An 18,939-nucleotide genomic window follows, 5' to 3' on the forward strand; every position below is an offset into this window, starting at 1 on the left:
ATACCAAACTGGCGAGTAAATCATGTTTTACTTTTTAAACCTCGCAACGTCTGGTTGAAAAGTCTACTCGGACCAATAATTTCTATTAGCCTAGGGGTTATTGCGATTTGGACGTTTCTGATTGGCTGTAGCCATGGACTATATTGATTAACACTGTTCTGATTGGTTGTAGCTTTGAATACATCTTCTCGGAACTCGTCCTTAATACAATAGCAATTTAGCACAGTGTTTTACTATAATTAAATAGCAATTTAGGTAAATGTCTTTTGAAATGAAATTAAATAAATTATAACCAATTTGGTTAGAGTAAAACACAATGATAAAGAATAGGAAACATTTAATAATAATTATGATAAATTACATTTACATAGCAATTTAGCACTGTGTTTTACTATAACCAATTTGGTTAGAGTAAAACACAATGATAAAGAATAAGAAACATTTAATAACATGATAAATGACATTTAGCAATTTAGCACTGTGTTTTACTATAACCAATTTGGTTAGAGTAAAGCACAATGATAAAGAATAGGAAACATTTAATAACATGATAAATGACATTCACATAGCAATTTAGCACTGTGTTTTACTATAACCAATCAGATTAGAGTAAAACACAATGATAAAGAATAGGAAACATTTAATAATATGATATATAACATTTACATAGCAATTTAGCACTGTGTTTTACTATAACCAATTTGATTAGAGTAAAACACAACGATAAAGAATAGGAAACATTTAATAACATGATAAATTACATTTACATAGCAATTTATCACTGTGTTTTACTATAACCAATTTGGTTAGAGTAAAACACAATGATAAAGAATAAGAAACATTTAATAACATGATAAATGACATTTACATAGCAATTTAGCACTGTGTTTTACTATAACCAATTTGGTTAGAGTAAAGCACAATGATAAAGAATAGGAAACATTTAATAACATGATAAATGACATTCACATAGCAATTTAGCACTGTGTTTTACTATAACCAATCAGATTAGAGTAAAACACAATGATAAAGAATAGGAAACATTTAATAATATGATATATAACATTTACATAGCAATTTAGCACTGTGTTTTACTATAACCAATTTGATTAGAGTAAAACTCAACGATAAAGAATAGGAAACATTTAATAACATGATAAATTACATTTACATAGCAATTTATCACTGTGTTTTACTATAACCAATTTGGTTAGAGTAAAACACAATGATAAAGAATAGGAAACATTTAATAATATGATAAATTACATTTACATAGCAATTTATCACTGTGTTTTACTATAACCAATTTGGTTAGAGTAAAACACAATGATAAAGAATAGGAATTTAATAATATGATAATAACATTTACATAGCAATTTAGCACTGTGTTTTACTATAACCAATTTGATTAGAGTAAAACTAAACGATAAAGAATAGGAAACATTTAATAACATGATAAATTACATTTACATAGCAATTTATCACTGTGTTTTACTATAACCAATTTGGTTAGAGTAAAACACAATGATAAAGAATAGGAAACATTTAATAATATGATAAATTACATTTACATAGCAATTTATCACTGTGTTTTACTATAACCAATTTGGTTAGAGTAAAACACAATGATAAAGAATAGGAATTTAATAATATGATAATAACATTTACATAGCAATTTAGCACTGTGTTTTACTATAACCAATTTGGTTATGGTAAAGCACAATGATAAAGAATAGGAAACATTTAAAAATATGATAAATGACATTCACATAGCAATTTAGCACTGTGTTTTACTATACCAATTTGATTAGAGTAAAACACAATGATAAAGAATATGAAACATTTAATAATATGATAAATTGCTAGCACTGTGTTTTACTATACCAATTTAGTTTTGGATAAAGAATATGAATTTAAAGAATGGATATAATATGATATGATACAATATGATTTTCTCCCAATTAGTAAGACATTTTGGAATACTGCGTGCGTAGTGCACCTAACAAGATCATGTTCGCTATTTAAAACTCACATTTTAAAACCGTAAACGCATAAATTTGCGGACATACTCGTAAAACACACTTCCAGAGATTTAATAATTTTAACAGTACTACAAAATCTAAATATAAAGTAGTATAGATTTGTACAAAAAGAGCAGAACAATTAAATTAACTGTCATTACATCTACTGAACTGTCTCATTACATCTACTGAAAAATTCATCGCGATGAATTTATTTATAATACACCAATCAGATCACACGCAATTAGTATGGAATGCCAGTTTAGGCGATGATAAAATCGCGTCGATGATGCAATGAAAATTGCGTCGATGTGATGAAAATTGCGTCGATGAATATAGTATTGATGTAATGATGTGATGAACATTGCGTCGATGAAAATTGCGTCGATGTAATGAAAATTGCGTTAATGTGATGAAAATTGCGTCGATGAAAATTGCGTCGATGAAAACTGCATCGATGAAAACTGCATCGATGAAAAAAAAAATAATTTTCATCGATGCAGTTTTCATCGATGAAAATTGCGATCTCTCTGCCGGTATGATTTGAATATGATGTCATGGATGCTGGACATCTGGATTTTATGTACTGAACTGGTGGATTAACGGAAGCAATTAGCTAGAAGATATAATGTGTCCGAAAGGACAATAATGGATCCATTGCTAAAATGTGTTGACAATAAATCACTAAAATGTTAATCAGTGCATATATTTCAACATTGTTTTAGTGCGCGATCACTGTGCGCTTGTCTATAACGCGCGCTAGCGCAAGCGGTAAACATGTTTATCATATCAAAATATTCAGAAACCGTCAATTTTTAGCAACATAATAACATTATTAACATCATCATTAACATCATCATTTACTTTACTAGTAGTCATTTTCATCATTGATTGAATTAAAACCATTTTGAATTTTCATAATCAATTAAATTCATCACATCAATTTTCATCGATGCAGTTTTCATCGACGCAATTTTCATCGATGCAGTTTTCATCGACGCAATTTTCATCGACGCAATTTTCATCGATGCAATTTTCATCGACGCAATGTAAATTGCGTCGACGCAATCTACATTGCATCGACGCAATCTACATTGCGTCGATGCAATTTTCATCGACGCAATTTCATCATCGACGCAATTTTTATCATCGCCAAAAACTTGTGTAAAACGGCGTTCCATAAGTGACGAATCGCATATTCGCCGTTTATTGTTGAGGCGCGTAAACAGTGTGCGCAATGCACGTTTTCTTCCCATGACGAGACGAATCGATATTCGACTCTTCGTGTGACGAATAATCGCCAAATTATAATTAATATAATTAATTAATGAAATAAGATACGCAGTTGATGTTTGCATCAATTGTTCTTTAGAATAAATACTTTCGAAATACAAAACAAAAAATGTGTGGTGAGTGACTATATGTTCAATCATGGACCTATAAATTACTAATTTATAGGTCCATGATTCAATATCTGTAGCTTCAATTCAAACATAATGTAACAGAAAATTCGAAGCGTAAAAAACGTTCGTTTACACAACACTTTTTTTTATACTTTATTATTGATTATTATATTATACAGGAATACTATTTATTTCCTCATTTCTACCCAAGAATAAACAATTTTTGGATACAAAACTTTATGTGAATTACATTACCAAAATATTAAAATGAGGATAAAAAAACATCGCGTAAAATACTCGTACTCAAAAGCTTCTGAAATTTGTAGATATATGTCATGAAAAAGAAATTTGACATTCCCAATAAATTTTTTTGGCAAAAATGTAATATATGAAACATACAATTTACATAGTTTATCATTGTTTTTTATTAGAACCAATATGGTTACACAGTTAAACATAGTGATAAAGAATAGATACTTGTTAGGTTACTACCCTACCCTCTAGTTTGAAGCGACATTATAAATTCATCGAGAAAAAAAACGTATCGTATTCAGAAACTTTTGACATTTTGTATAGATATGTTCAATAAGACAAAACAAATTATAAATTTCAAGACAAATCGATGATTTCCATTATTTGCATTTCAAAAAATTCACACTTATGAAAGACCATACATTTTCAACATTTCCTTTTTTCTGTGTACCGAGTTTAGAAACTTTTTGAATACCAGACGTATTTTTTTGTGATACTTTTTCATTTGAATTGTAGTATAAAATGTAAAAAATCATACAAGACATGTTATAATAGGTTGCTCTATATACATAACAAAATTAGTTCTTTTTTTTTGGTAAGAATCGCCAATGAAGTAGAAAGTTATTTCAGATGTAGTGTGCATTTATACGTCATTAATAGTAGGCCTAAAATATAATATTAAATATTATAAAGAATATCAAACATTTTATGTTATGAAAAATAAACTTGACATATAAGTTTATCATTGTGTTTTACTATAACCATTTTGGTTAAAAGTTAAACACAGTGAGTGATAAAGAATAGAACTGTTTTAGTTTATTTAACCCTAACCCTAGTTTGAAGCGATCACATATTTAATATTCATCGCTAAAAATACGTATCGTCTTGAAAAACGTTTGATATTTGGTAGATATGTTCAATATAGGTTCTTACATCTATAATGCAAAAGAAATATCCTAATAGTTTTATTTTGATTTCTGAGAATCATAAATGAAGTAAAAATGTGTTGGAAATGTATTGTCTTTCATAAGTGTAAATGTTTAGAAATGCAAATTATTAAAATCACGAATTTGTCTTGAAACTTTTATTTTTTGTTTGTTTTATAGACGTAAGAACCTATTGAACATATTTACCAAATTTCAAATGTTTCTGAATACGATACGTATTTTTTCGCGATGAATTAAGTATGTGATCGCTTCAAACTAGGGTTAGAGTTATATAACCTAAAACAGTGTCTATTCTTTATCATTGTGTTTAACTGTGTAACCAAATTGGTTCTGTAAAACAAGATGATAAACTATGTAACTTGTATTTATTATTATTACATTATATGTATCCTATAATGTAATATGAAAAATAAAATGTACATAGTTTATCATTGTGTTGTACTAAAACCAATTTGGTTAAAAGTTAAACACAGTGTTAAAGAATGAACTGTTAGGTTATTTAACCCTAACCCTAGTTTGAAGCGATCACATACTTAATTCATCGATAAAAATACGTATCGTCTTAAAAAACGTTTGAAATTTGGTACATGTTCAATATAGGTTCTTACATCTATAATGTAAAAGAAATATCATAATTTGTTTTATTTTGATTTCTGGGAATCATCAATGAAGTAAAAATGTGTTGGAAAATGTATGGTATTTCATAAGTGTACATTTTTAGAAATGCAAATTATTAAAATCACAAATTTTTTGTGAAATTTATATTTTTTGTTTGTTTTATAGACGTAAGAACCTATTAAACATATCTAACAAATTTCAAAAGTTTCTAAATACGATACGTACTTTTTCGCGATGAATTTATTATGTCGCTTCAAACTAGGGTTAGGGTTATATAACCTAAAACAGTATCTATTCTTTATCACTGTGTTTAACTGTGTCACCAAATTGGTTCTGTAAAACAAGATGATAAACTATGTAACTTGTATTTATTATATTATTACATTATATGTATCCTATTCTTTTCATAACGTTTAGATAATAAGATATGTTTAATATAATATTTTGCTATGTAAATAATATCATATAATAAATGTTTCATTATCATTGTGTTTTACTGTAACCAAATTGGCTATAGTAAAACACAATACTAAATTTGTATGTAAATGTATCATATTATTATATGTTTCCTATTCTTAATTTGTGTTTGACTGTATCCAGCACAGTGCTAAATATCATTTATCATAGTTAAAATGTTTTACTCTAATCAAATTGGTTATAGTAAAACACAGTGATAAATTACTATGTGAATGTCATTTATCATGTTATTAAATGTTTCCTATTCTTTATCATTGTGTTTTACTCTAACCAAATTGGTTATAGTAAAACACAGTGCTAAATTGCTATGTAAATAATCATTATTATTAAATGTTTCCTATTCTTTATCATTGTGTTTTACTCTAACCAAATTGGTTATAGTAAAACACAGTGATAAATTGCTATGTAAATGTCATTTATCATATTATTAAATGTTTCCTATTCTATATCATTGTGTTTTACAATAACCAAATTGGTTATAGTAAAACACAGTGCTAAATTGCTATGTAATGACATTTATCATATTATTAAATGTTTCCTATTCTATATCATTGTGCTTTACCATAACCAAATTGGTTATAGTAAAACATGGTGCTAAATTGCTATGTAAATAATCATTATTATTAAATGTTTCCTATTCTATATCATTGTGCTTTACCATAACCAAATTGGTTATAGTAAAACACAGTGATAAATTGCTATGTAAATGTCATTTATCATATTATTAAATGTTTCCTATTCTTTATCATTATGTTTTACTTTAACCAAATTGGTTATAGTAAAACACAGTGCTAAATTGCTATGTAAATGTCATTTATCATATTATTAAATGTTTCCTATTCTATATCATTGTGCTTTACCATAACCAAATTGGTTATAGTAAAACACAGTGATAAATTGCTATGTAAATGTCATTTATCATATTATTAAATGTTTCCTATTCTATATCATTGTGTTTTACTATAACCAAATTGGTTATAGTAAAACACAGTGCTAAATTGCTATGTAAATAATCATTATTATTAAATATTTCCTATTCTTTATCATTGTGTTTTACTCTAACCAAATTGGTTATAGTAAAACACAGTGCTAAATTGCTATGTAAATGTCATATATCATATTATTAAATTCCTATTCTTTATCATTCTGCTTTACTTTAACCAAATTGGTTATAGTAAAACACAGTGCTAAATTGCTATGTAAATGTCATTTATCATATTATTAAGTGTTTCCTATTCTTTATCATTGTGTTTTACTTTAACCAAATTGGTTATAGTAAAACACAGTGCTAAATTGCTATGTAAATGTCATTTATCAAATTATTAAATGTTTCCTATTCTATATCATTGTGTTTTACTCTAACCAAATTGGTTATAGTAAAACACAGTGCTAAATTGCTATGTGAATGTCATATATCATATTATTAAATGTTTCCTATTCTTTATCATTGTGTTTTACTCTAACCAAATTGGTTATAGTAAAACACAGTGCTAAATTGCTATGTAAATAATCATTATTATTAAATGTTTCCTATTCTTTATCATTGTGTTTTACTATAACCAAATTGGTTATAGTAAAACACAGTGATAAATTGCTATGTAAATGTCATTTATCAATACAGTGTCCCTTTGGAAGACGAAAAAAAAATTGGCCATTAATCATAGCCATTTCAGTTTTTTGTTTATTTTAAAACATACCACACGTGTGTGAAGGTACAGTAGTTAAATAATAGGAATTATACTGCAAATTAATAAAGATCAAATTAAATATACGCCATAAAGAATCAGAATATATTGTGGGGAATAGTATTATAAAATTACATAGGGAGATTTGATAAGACATTTTTCGAGTGAAATCCCGATAGCTGAGTTTTATTGAGTAAGCTTGCAGGAATAACTGTAGGCTATCTTCCTGTGTCCCGTTAGGACCGAGATGTCTGCCCATGTTGCAAGCCGTAATGTCTTCTTTCTTGGGCCCACTCTGTCACGGCAGTTAGTTTCAAAAGATGATTAAATTAAATAATGTATTAATAATTATTAGGATGGTATTCATTTGAATAAACGCCTCTCCAATAAAACATCACTTTGAATAATAACACCCCCCCCCCCACAACCCAACTATCTAATAAACGTCCATCCACATATTTATAATAACACAATTATACTATTTGTAGTAGAATTCACCGCACTGTTATCTGCAATTTACCAAGCATTTGTTATTCTTTTTTACCACTTTTCATATCTATGAGAGGATTTCATTTGATTATAAATGTTACCATATTATTAGAACTAAAAAATTTAACATATATCCCTCGAATAAGCACCTCCCTCAAATGACCTCCGCCTCCCCAAAGGGCCCTACCAAACAATAAAAACTATACTTTAAAATGTTATTAATCATCTAAAACACTGTGAAACAAAGTAGTTCAGTTTTACGAATGTCAAGCATTTTCAATAATTGTAACCGACAGAAAATGTATAAGGAGAACATTATCATTCCGAGAACCATCGTCTACACTTCCTAGAGGGGGAGCGAGCGAAGCGAGCTCACCCTCTAGTATTATTAAATGTTTCCTATTCTTTATCATTGTGTTTTACTCTAACCAAATTGGTTATTGTAAAACACAGTATATTTTACCTCAACAACATCGCCGCAAAATTGTTTATACGTTTATTTTGATTGGCTAACTAAAGTACGGTCTAATGAATATTGATATCAGAAGATTCCCTAGCTTAGTGAAAAAGTTTTATTACCAAAAATATGCTGATTACGTCACTACCGGAAGTTGTAGTCTAGCATGATGCAGACGCAATTGATTATGTACGTTTGTTAAACATATAAAAAGCTGTAAATTACCACAAAACGACAATAGGAAAGAATTCAAAGAAATGCCCTACGTGTTCAAAATCATTGTTTTAATATAGTCTGTATGTATAACTAACAATTGACCTTGTGGAAGAGCGTATAAATTTAATTTAAAGTAAAACATGATTTACTCGCCAATTTGGTATTGGATATATAGCTCGAATACAATGGTGTCGTTGTCGTGTTGTTACGCATAAACGTAAATCACATTTATTTTTACCACAACCCACACGCCGCCCTCTTGCGAGGAGATACATGAAAATTAAAACATGGCGGCTTCCATGCAAAAATTAAAGTAAATTTTTGTTTGTAAATTTCTACCACATTTCAAAAGATTAAATAAATAATAGATAGAAATAGTTCAAAATATTGTTCTTGTAATTAAAATTATAATAATATAAAATTGTAAATAATATGCTAAGCTAGAGTTAGTTTTTAGGCCCTCTCTTGCCGCGAGTCTCGCCTGGCTCAGTTTAGGCTGCTGGTGGTCTAGAAAGTAACAATTTACCTCCAGAGAGCTGGTAGACTAGGTAGGGACCTAGGCCTAGCCTACCTAGCAGTAGGTGGACCTAGCCTAGTACTAAAACTATACCAAGTAAACAAAATGCTAAAGATTGTTCTTGGAAGACAACATGTTAATATTTCATAGCATATTAATTATAGCAATTCCATCTTTTTTATATTTTCAGTCACAAGCAATACAGAGCTTTGTTGAAAAAAGAAAAGAGAAAGAGAAAAAGACAAGAAGCAGCAAGACTTAGGCAAGGAGGTAATGTACTTTGATGATCACACCAGGGGGTTGATGGGTAGGAGGCAGGAAGGTCAGATTTCAAACTCCTGAACCTGCCTCTGAACACCTATTTTTAATTATAGTTGTGCACATCTATGTAATATTAAATTGTGTATTATTATGACGAAAAAAATTTTCTACAAAACTTTGTCTACACTATCAAAAATAGAGACAAAAATTACAACAAATTATCATCTTAGACTAAGAGTACATTATTAAAATCTAAACTATGTTAAAAATGAATTTATAAAATGGTCAACAATAAATTTTATCTAGGAAAAATACAATAATTATTGAGACACACTTTTAGTTGCTTTATAACATTATTGTTTGTATATTTGTAATTTATTAGAAGAATCTTTACAAGGAAAAAGTGAAGATGAAGAAGAAGAAGAAAATGATTTACAAGAACAGGAGGAGGTTAAAAGGTAAAAAAAACAGTTTTAACAATTTCATTTTTTTTTATTAATCATTGAATGTGTTTGGAATTGATTGCTTTGGCTTATCAATATTTAAATTATATTGTTTATTAATCATTGAATGTGTGTGTCTTACCAATGATTTGTGTTTCTTTAGCCAGCTTCTTTAGTCTCAAATACTTTAGTACCGATATTGTGATATATCTGGATAGGTATCACATACTTCTCTTTGTTGTTTTTGTTTAGGGAAAGGGCTCATTGTGCCTGGCTTCAGAGAGAAAGAGTAGCACAGATTTTATTTGAAAAGAAAAAAGAACAAGAAACAGAATGGAAAGAACAGCAGAAGGAAGCTGAGGTAATGCTGACATTAAGACAAATAACATTTCTATCATGTGAACTTATTTCATAGACAAATGAATAACACAACATAACAATATTTTATGATAATTTCAGAGAAAAATAGAGGAAGAATTGGAACGGCAGAAGGCCATGGAAGAAGAGTTCCTGAGTAGTAGCACTGCTAAGAAGACAAAGAAAGAGAAATTACTTGAGGTGAAAATGAGGACAAAAGGATAACAAGATTTCTATATCCACTATCAAATTTTATTTGTTAATGTATTTTATATGTGTTTATTTTATATACAGTGTTATATTATTATAGGCACTACATCATACATACACATCATCATATCATTATTATCCTCATCATCATATCATTATTATCCTCATCATCATATTATTATTATCCTCATCATCATCATATTATTATTATCCTCATCATCATCATATCATTATTATCCTCATCATCATATCATTATTATCCTTATCATCATATCATTATTATCCTCATCATCATATTATTATTATTATCCTCATCATCATCATATTATTATCCTCCTCCTCCTCATCATCTTTATCATTATTATTATCATCATCATCATATTATTATTATCCTCATCATCATCATTATCATCGTCATCATCATATCATTATTATCATCATCATCATTGTCATCATCATCATTATTATCCTCCTCATCAGCATTACAGGAGATCAGAATCATTGTCAGATTACTCATCATCTTTATCAAAATCATTATCATAATCATTGTCTGGTTTTTAGATTAAATACTATCTATTTATTACAATGTATTTCCTTAACTGCTGAAATGGATACTTGGTAAATTACACCTGTATGCAAATGAAATGTTCCAGTTATTCACAGCTGATTCCTGTATCTTTTTATAATTAATATCAAGGACCTTTTTTTTTTTTAACCAGTGGCAGAAACTTTATTACTTTTGTTTCTTTTGTTCATTATATATAGATCATAAAATCTATTCACTGTTGTCTGATGTTCATCGTAAAATTGTTACTATCATCTTTGAATTTACAGTAAAATAACATTCGACATAATGTTTTCCCAATAATTAATTTGCACACATTTGGTTTCCTACAATACTTAACATTTCCTTCAGCTTCTGTGAAATTTGTACATTCTATATATTTCCCAGGATGCTTTGCATATTTTAAGTGATGAGGATGATAGGAATGAGGAGAACATGGTAAGTAATTTGATCATTCTTATTTGCTTTAGCCAATCAAAACTACATTACCAACCCGTCTATTAATTGCAAGCTTTTTTTTTTCTTCAAACGGAGTAAATTCCTTATATTGATTCAGTTAATTTATTTTGCTCTTTTTTTTTGCTTTTCTCCATTAAATAGAATCAACCAACACATAATCCCGAAGCGCCAAAACATCTGGAAAGGAAACAAGAGGAGTGTATGTTTTATCTTAAAACAGGAGCATGTCGATTCGGAAACAGGTCAGTTTTGTAAAAAAATCGTGATTAATTATGAAATTGAAATGCTGATGGTGGTTTTGATTGATATAATGAGTAAAAACCAATATTTTATCTTGTTCTGAAGGTGTTCATGTCATCATCCTTACCCTATTATTAGTACAACACTTTATCTTGTTGTGAAGGTGTTCACGTCATCCTCCTTACCCTATTATTAACCAATATGTTATCTTGTTCTGAAGGTGTTCACGTCATCATCCTTACCCTATTATTAACCAATATGTTATCTTGTTCTGAAGGTGTTCACGTCATCATCCTTACCCTATTATTAACCAATATGTTATCTTGTTCTGAAGGTGTTCACGTCATCATCCTTACCCTATTATTAGTACAACACTTTATCTTGTTCTGAAGGTGTTCACGTCATCATCCTTACCCTATTATTAACCAATATGTTATCTTGTTCTGAAGGTGTTCACGTCATCATCCTTACCCTATTATTAACCAATATGTTATCTTGTTCTGAAGGTGTTCACGTCATCATCCTTACCCTATTATTAGTACAACACTTTATCTTGTTCTGAAGGTGTTCACGTCATCATCCTTACCCTATTATTAGTACAACACTTTATCTTGTTGTGAAGGTGTTCACGTCATCATCCTTACCCTATTATTAACCAATATGTTATCTTGTTCTGAAGGTGTTCACGTCATCATCCTCACCCTATTATTAACCAATATGTTATCTTGTTCTGAAGGTGTTCACGTCATCATCCTTACCCTATTATTAGTACAACATTTTATCTTGTTGTGAAGGTGTTCACGTCATCATCCTTACCCTATTATTAACCAATATGTTATCTTGTTGTGAAGGTGTTCACGTCATCATCCTTACCCTATTATTAACCAATATGTTATCTTGTTCTGAAGGTGTTCACGTCATCATCCTTACCCTATTATTAACCAATATGTTATCTTGTTCTGAAGGTGTTCACGTCATCATCCTTACCCTATTATTAGTACAACACTTTATCTTGTTCTGAAGGTGTTCACGTCATCATCCTTACCCTATTATTAACCAATATGTTATCTTGTTCTGAAGGTGTTCACGTCATCATCCTCACCCTATTATTAACCAATATGTTATCTTGTTCTGAAGGTGTTCACGTCATCATCCTTACCCTATTATTAGTACAACACTTTATCTTGTTCTGAAGGTGTTCACGTCATCAGCCTTACCTTATTATTAGTACAACACTTTATCTTGTTGTGAAGGTGTTCACGTCATCATCCTTACCCTATTATTAGTACAACACTTTATCTTGTTCTGAAGGTGTTCACGTCATCATCCTTACCCTATTATTAGTACAACACTTTATCTTGTTGTGAAGGTGTTTACGTCATCATCCTTACCCTATTATTAACCAATATGTTATCTTGTTCTGAAGGTGTTCACGTCATCATCCTTACCCTATTATTAACCAATATGTTATCTTGTTCTGAAGGTGTTCACGTCATCATCCTTACCCTATTATTAGTACAACACTTTATCTTGTTCTGAAGGTGTTCACGTCATCATCCTTACCTTATTATTAGTACAACACTTTATCTTGTTCTGAAGGTGTTCACGTCATCATCCTTACCCTATTATTAGTACAACACTTTATCTTGTTCTGAAGGTGTTCACGTCATCATCCTTACCCTATTATTAACCAATATGTTATCTTGTTCTGAAGGTGTTCACGTCATCATCCTTACCCTATTATTAACCAATATGTTATCTTGTTCTGAAGGTGTTCACGTCATCATCCTTACCCTATTATTAGTAAAACACTTTATCTTGTTCTGAAGGTGTTCACGTCATCATCCTTACCCTATTATTAACCAATATGTTATCTTGTTCTGAAGGTGTTCACGTCATCATCCTCACCCTATTATTAACCAATATGTTATCTTGTTCTGAAGGTGTTCACGTCATCCTCCTTACCCTATTATTAGTACAACACTTTATCTTGTTCTGAAGGTGTTCACGTCATCATCCTTACCCTATTATTAGTACAACACTTTATCTTGTTCTGAAGGTGTTCACGTCATCATCCTTACCCTATTATTAACCAATATGTTATCTTGTTGTGAAGGTGTTCACGTCATCATCCTTACCCTATTATTAACCAATATGTTATCTTGTTCTGAAGGTGTTCACGTCATCATCCTTACCCTATTATTAACCAATATGTTATCTTGTTCTAAAGGTGTTCACGTCATCATCCTTACCCTATTATTAACCAATATGTTATCTTGTTCTGAAGGTGTTCACGTCATCATCCTTACCCTATTATTAACCAATATGTTATCTTGTTCTGAAGGTGTTCACGTCATCATCCTCACCCTATTATTAACCAATGTGTTATCTTGTTCTGAAGGTGTTCACGTCATCATCCTTACCCTATTATTAGTACAACACTTTATCTTGTTCTGAAGGTGTTCACGTCATCATCCTTACCTTATTATTAGTACAACACTTTATCTTGTTCTGAAGGTGTTCACGTCATCATCCTTACCCTATTATTAGTACAACACTTTATCTTGTTCTGAAGGTGTTCACGTCATCCTCCTTACCCTATTATTAACCAATATGTTATCTTGTTCTGAAGGTGTTCACGTCATCATCCTTACCCTATTATTAACCAATATGTTATCTTGTTCTGAAGGTGTTCACGTCATCATCCTTACCCTATTATTAACCAATATGTTATCTTGTTCTGAAGGTGTTCACGTCATCATCCTTACCCTATTATTAGTAAAACACTTTATCTTGTTCTGAAGGTGTTCACGTCATCATCCTTACCCTATTATTAACCAATATGTTATCTTGTTCTGAAGGTGTTCACGTCATCATCCTCACCCTATTATTAACCAATATGTTATCTTGTTCTGAAGGTGTTCACGTCATCCTCCTTACCCTATTATTAGTACAACACTTTATCTTGTTCTGAAGGTGTTCACGTCATCATCCTTACCCTATTATTAGTACAACACTTTATCTTGTTCTGAAGGTGTTCACGTCATCATCCTTACCCTATTATTAACCAATATGTTATCTTGTTGTGAAGGTGTTCACGTCATCATCCTTACCCTATTATTAACCAATATGTTATCTTGTTCTGAAGGTGTTCACGTCATCATCCTTACCCTATTATTAACCAATATGTTATCTTGTTCTAAAGGTGTTCACGTCATCATCCTTACCCTATTATTAACCAATATGTTATCTTGTTCTGAAGGTGTTCACGTCATCATCCTTACCCTATTATTAACCAATATGTTATCTTGTTCTGAAGGTGTTCACGTCATCATCCTCACCCTATTATTAACCAATGTGTTATCTTGTTCTGAAGGTGTTCACGTCATCATCCTTACCCTATTATTAGTACAACACTTTATCTTGTTCTGCAGGTGTTCACGTCATCATCCTTACCCTATTATTAGTACAACACTTTATCTTGTTCTGAAGGTGTTCACGTCATCCTCCTTACCCTATTATTAGTACAACACTTTATCTTGTTCTGAAGGTGTTCACGTCATCATCCTTACCCTATTATTAACCAATATGTTATCTTGTTCCGAAGGTGTTCACGTCATCCTCCTTACCCTATTATTAGTACAACACTTTATCTTGTTCTGAAGGTGTTCACGTCATCATCCTTACCCTATTATTAACCAATATGTTATCTTGTTCTGAAGGTGTTCACGTCATCATCCTTACCCTATTATTAACCAATATGTTATCTTGTTCTGAAGGTGTTCACGTCATCATCCTCACCCTATTATTAACAAATATGTTATCTTGTTCTGAAGGTGTTCACGTCATCATCCTCACCCTATTATTAACCAATATTTTATCTTGTTCTGAAGGTGTTCACGTCATCATCCTTACCCTATTATTAGTACAACACTTTTAATACGAGGTATGTTCACATGTTATTCTATGGAGCAAAGCTATAGAGATGAGTATGATGCTGATATTGCACTAGAGTTTGATGAAACAGAAACTCACACAGCCTTCCTTGAATTCTATGATGATGTGTTAGCAGAGTTCAGAAAAGCTGGCAAGGTTGTTCAGTTTAAGGTATACAATCTGTTTTTCTGCATACAATGATAACATTTTCATAAATACAATAACAAAAAGAAAGCAAAAAATTATCAATTATTAAAATTTTATTTCAACTAGGTGTGTAAAAATTGGGAATCTCATTTGCGAGGTAATGTGTATGTTGAGTTTGAAAGCGAGGCAAGTTGTAGCAGTGCTTTCAGTATGTTTAACGCCAGATTCTACGCAGGTAGACAGATGTCGTGTGAATACTCCCCAGTAACTAATTGGAAAGCTGCTATTTGTGGTAAGTATATCTTATCAATAAATATTCAAATGCATTTAAATAATTGTGTACTGCATTCTATGTGTTTTATATTTTGTTGTGGTATTGAGTGGCACCGGATACTTGTTTGGGTTCAATTCCTGTACTGGTAAAATATTTAATTTTGCAATTTATTTTGATTAAATGCTCAAATTTTACCAATTATTTTAAGTACATCAAATCTTTATAAATTCTTTTCTTCTATAGGTTTGTTTTACCAGAAGAAATGCCCAAAAGGAAAGAATTGCAATTTTCTTCATGTATTCAGAAATCCAGGAAATGAGTTTTTCGAGTCTGATCGAGCATCAGGTATGAGGGGTTCACAGAGAGGGGATTGGAGCAGTCGGCGGTCACATATGGGAAGTGAAAGAAGTTTCAGGACTCGCCATAGATGGCATTCAAGAGATGATGAAAGAGAGTATAGTAGGCGGCGACACAGAAGTAGAAGCAAAGACCGGCGGCGTAGAGGGAGCAAGGAGAGAAGAAGGAGCAGAAGTCACAGTAGGGAAAGAAATAGAAGTAAGAGTAGAGAAAGGCACAGAAAAAGGAAGAAAAATCAAAGTAAAGAAAGATATTCAAACAGGGATGATGTCAAGAGAAGTGAACGTAGCAGAAGTAAAGATAGATCAAGAAGTAAAAGCAGAGAGAGAAAACAAATTAAAGGAAGAAGTAGTAAAAGTAGAGATAGATCAAGAAGTAACAGCAAAGAGAAAAAACAAATTAAAGGACGAAGTAGCAGAAGTAGAGATAGATCAAGAAGTAACAGCAGAGAGAGAAAACAAATTAAAGAAAGAAGTAGCAGAAGTAGAGATAGATCAAGAAGTAACAGCAGAGAGAGAAAAGAAATTAAAGGAAGAAGTAGCAAAAGTAAAGATAGATCAAGAAGTAACAGCAGAGAGAAAAAACAAATTAAAGGACGAAGTAGTAAAAGTAGAGATAGATCAAGAAGTAACAGCAGAGAGAGAAAACAAATTAAAGAAAGAAGTAGCAGAAGTAGAGATAGATCAAGAAGTAACAGCAGAGAGAAAAAACAAATAAAAGGAAGAAGTAGCAGAAGTAGAGATAGATCAAGAAGTAACAGCAGAGAAAGAAAGCAAGAGATGCGCAAAGAAAGAAGGTCTCGTAGTCAAAGTAGAGAAACAGCACATTATCAAATACACAGTAATTCCACAAGTCCAGAAGAACGTTCTAGAAGATCTAGAAGTTGCAGCAGAGAAGCAATTCAACGTTCAAAAAGATCACAAAGTAGAAAAAGAGACGGTAAAAAGCAAAGTCATTCAAAGAGTAATTCTATAAATTCAATTTACGAGAGAGAAATAAAACTTGAAAAAATACCGAAACAAGCATCACCTAACCAAATGGATAGATCTGGGAGCAGTCCATTAGAAGGGTCAAAAGGGTCATGTCAGAAAGAAACAAACTTTATAGTAAGCAATATTAAACAATTGCTAGAAGAGAAATACATGAATAAACATAAAAAATCGAAGCATAAAAAACACAAGAAAGACAAAAGGGTTAATACAAAACTTAACGAAATGATTGATGATCATAATTCAGAAAGTGGAAAAAAGTCTGCTAAGAATGGTAAAGATTATTAACATTTAAAGACAAGACTAACTATGTCAAAGAATTTTATTGATAAATAAAAGTTGTTTGTGTATCAATGTTTTTCTTCAGTACTACGTGTCTACAAACCTTATGTGACAACAATGTAATATGCCCATATATGGATATGATGATGTCATCACTACTATATTTGGGCATATCACTACCATATTTGGGCACATTTTTTAGACATAGCTTTACAAACATTTTTATGTACATGTTGAGGTACAATATAAAAACCAACTTGGCATTTACCACCTTCGCTTTGCCTTGCTCTACGGTGGCCCACAACTGTCACGCACACTATAACACAGAATCACACAATTAAAGAAGGAATTACACAATTAAAGAAGGAATCACACAATAAAAGAAGAAATCGCACAATTAAAGAAGAAATCGCATATAAACAAAAGAAAGCATGAAAATATAAAACGAAATGCACAAATAAAGAAGAGCTAAGCACAATTAAAGAAGTCCGACACAAATTCGAAAGCTCCTCGCACAATTAAAGAAGTCCGCAACAAATTCGAAAGCTCCTCGCACAATTAAAGAAGTCCGCAACAAATTCGAAAGCTACTCGCACAATTAAAGAAGTCCGCAACAAATTAAAGTACAGTAGTCCGTATGGAACGCCATCGCTGCCTCCGGCAGCAAACTTAATTCTATTCGGCTCTTTTACTATTACGTTCGGCTCTTTTAGCATTCGGCGCATTTCTATTCGGCCCATTTACCATTACGTTCGGCTCTTTCAGCATTCGGCGCATTTCTATTTGGCCTATTTACCATTACGTTCGGCTCTTTCAGCATTCGGCGCATTTCTATTTGGCCCATTTACCATTACGTTCGGATCTTTCTGTATTGATTTGGCCCTTTTTTATTCGGCTCTTTCTGCATTACGTTCGGCTCTTATTGATTTGGCCCTTTTTTATACGCCGCAATTAAATTCTAACCTTTTACATGCGGTCAAATGGAAGAAAATCAACGGCTGGAAACGAGTCTATGAAAAGTTTACAAAACAAATAGATGCAGCATGTAGAGTGTTTGGTTGGTTGAATTAAATGAATTTGAAAGCTATTTCAATATGACTAATCATGTTATTGACATGATTAATGTGTTAGAGAAGTTGCAATTGTCCCACCTTATTGACCATTTTGAGAGAGAAAAGGTTGATTTATGGCATAGGCTAGCTAGGCCTAGCCTAGTGTCAGCCTAACATTTAATAATAATAATTTACCCTTTCTCGCTCAAAATTTGTTAAAAGATGAATTAATTTTAGGTTATTCAACACATCTTTAATCGGTTGGCTACTCATGGTTGGCGCCAT

At 31.1% G+C, this 18,939-nt stretch overlaps 1 protein-coding gene across 2 annotated transcripts; it reads left to right on the plus strand.

Annotated features, from left to right (window-relative positions):
* The first annotated feature begins 8,833 nt into the window (after positions 1 to 8,833).
* Positions 8,834 to 17,874, plus strand: LOC140048608 (uncharacterized). 2 transcript variants are annotated; one of them, XM_072093360.1, is made up of 10 exons: positions 8,834 to 8,878; positions 9,273 to 9,352; positions 9,726 to 9,801; positions 10,039 to 10,147; positions 10,246 to 10,344; positions 11,306 to 11,356; positions 11,519 to 11,619; positions 15,511 to 15,724; positions 15,827 to 15,992; positions 16,218 to 17,874. In XM_072093360.1, the coding sequence occupies exons 1-10, from the start codon at positions 8,853 to 8,855 to the stop codon at positions 17,606 to 17,608; spliced, it is 2,313 nt and encodes a 770-aa protein (XP_071949461.1). In that variant the 5' UTR covers positions 8,834 to 8,852; the 3' UTR covers positions 17,609 to 17,874. The 2 variants fall into 2 exon arrangements, with proteins under 2 accessions (XP_071949461.1, XP_071949462.1); XM_072093361.1 differs by lacking the exons at positions 8,834 to 8,878; positions 9,273 to 9,352; positions 9,726 to 9,801; positions 10,039 to 10,147; positions 10,246 to 10,344 and adding an exon at positions 10,996 to 11,025 and having other exon boundaries at positions 11,270 to 11,356; positions 16,218 to 17,871.
* The last annotated feature ends 1,065 nt before the right edge of the window (positions 17,875 to 18,939 follow it).

Source organism: Antedon mediterranea, chromosome 5 (genome assembly GCF_964355755.1).
Source record: "Antedon mediterranea chromosome 5, ecAntMedi1.1, whole genome shotgun sequence".
NCBI classification, from domain to species: Eukaryota; Metazoa; Echinodermata; class Crinoidea; order Comatulida; family Antedonidae; genus Antedon; species Antedon mediterranea.

Excerpts from the sequence above, each read along its gene's own strand:
- LOC140048608 (XM_072093360.1), top strand. The coding sequence starts at position 8,853 with ATGGCGGCTTCCATGCAAAAATTAAA. Across the intron at positions 10,345-11,305 it reads AGAAAGAGAAATTACTTGAG|GATGCTTTGCATATTTTAAG; the intron begins GTGAAAATGAGG and ends TATATTTCCCAG. Across the intron at positions 11,357-11,518 it reads ATAGGAATGAGGAGAACATG|AATCAACCAACACATAATCC; the intron begins GTAAGTAATTTG and ends TCCATTAAATAG.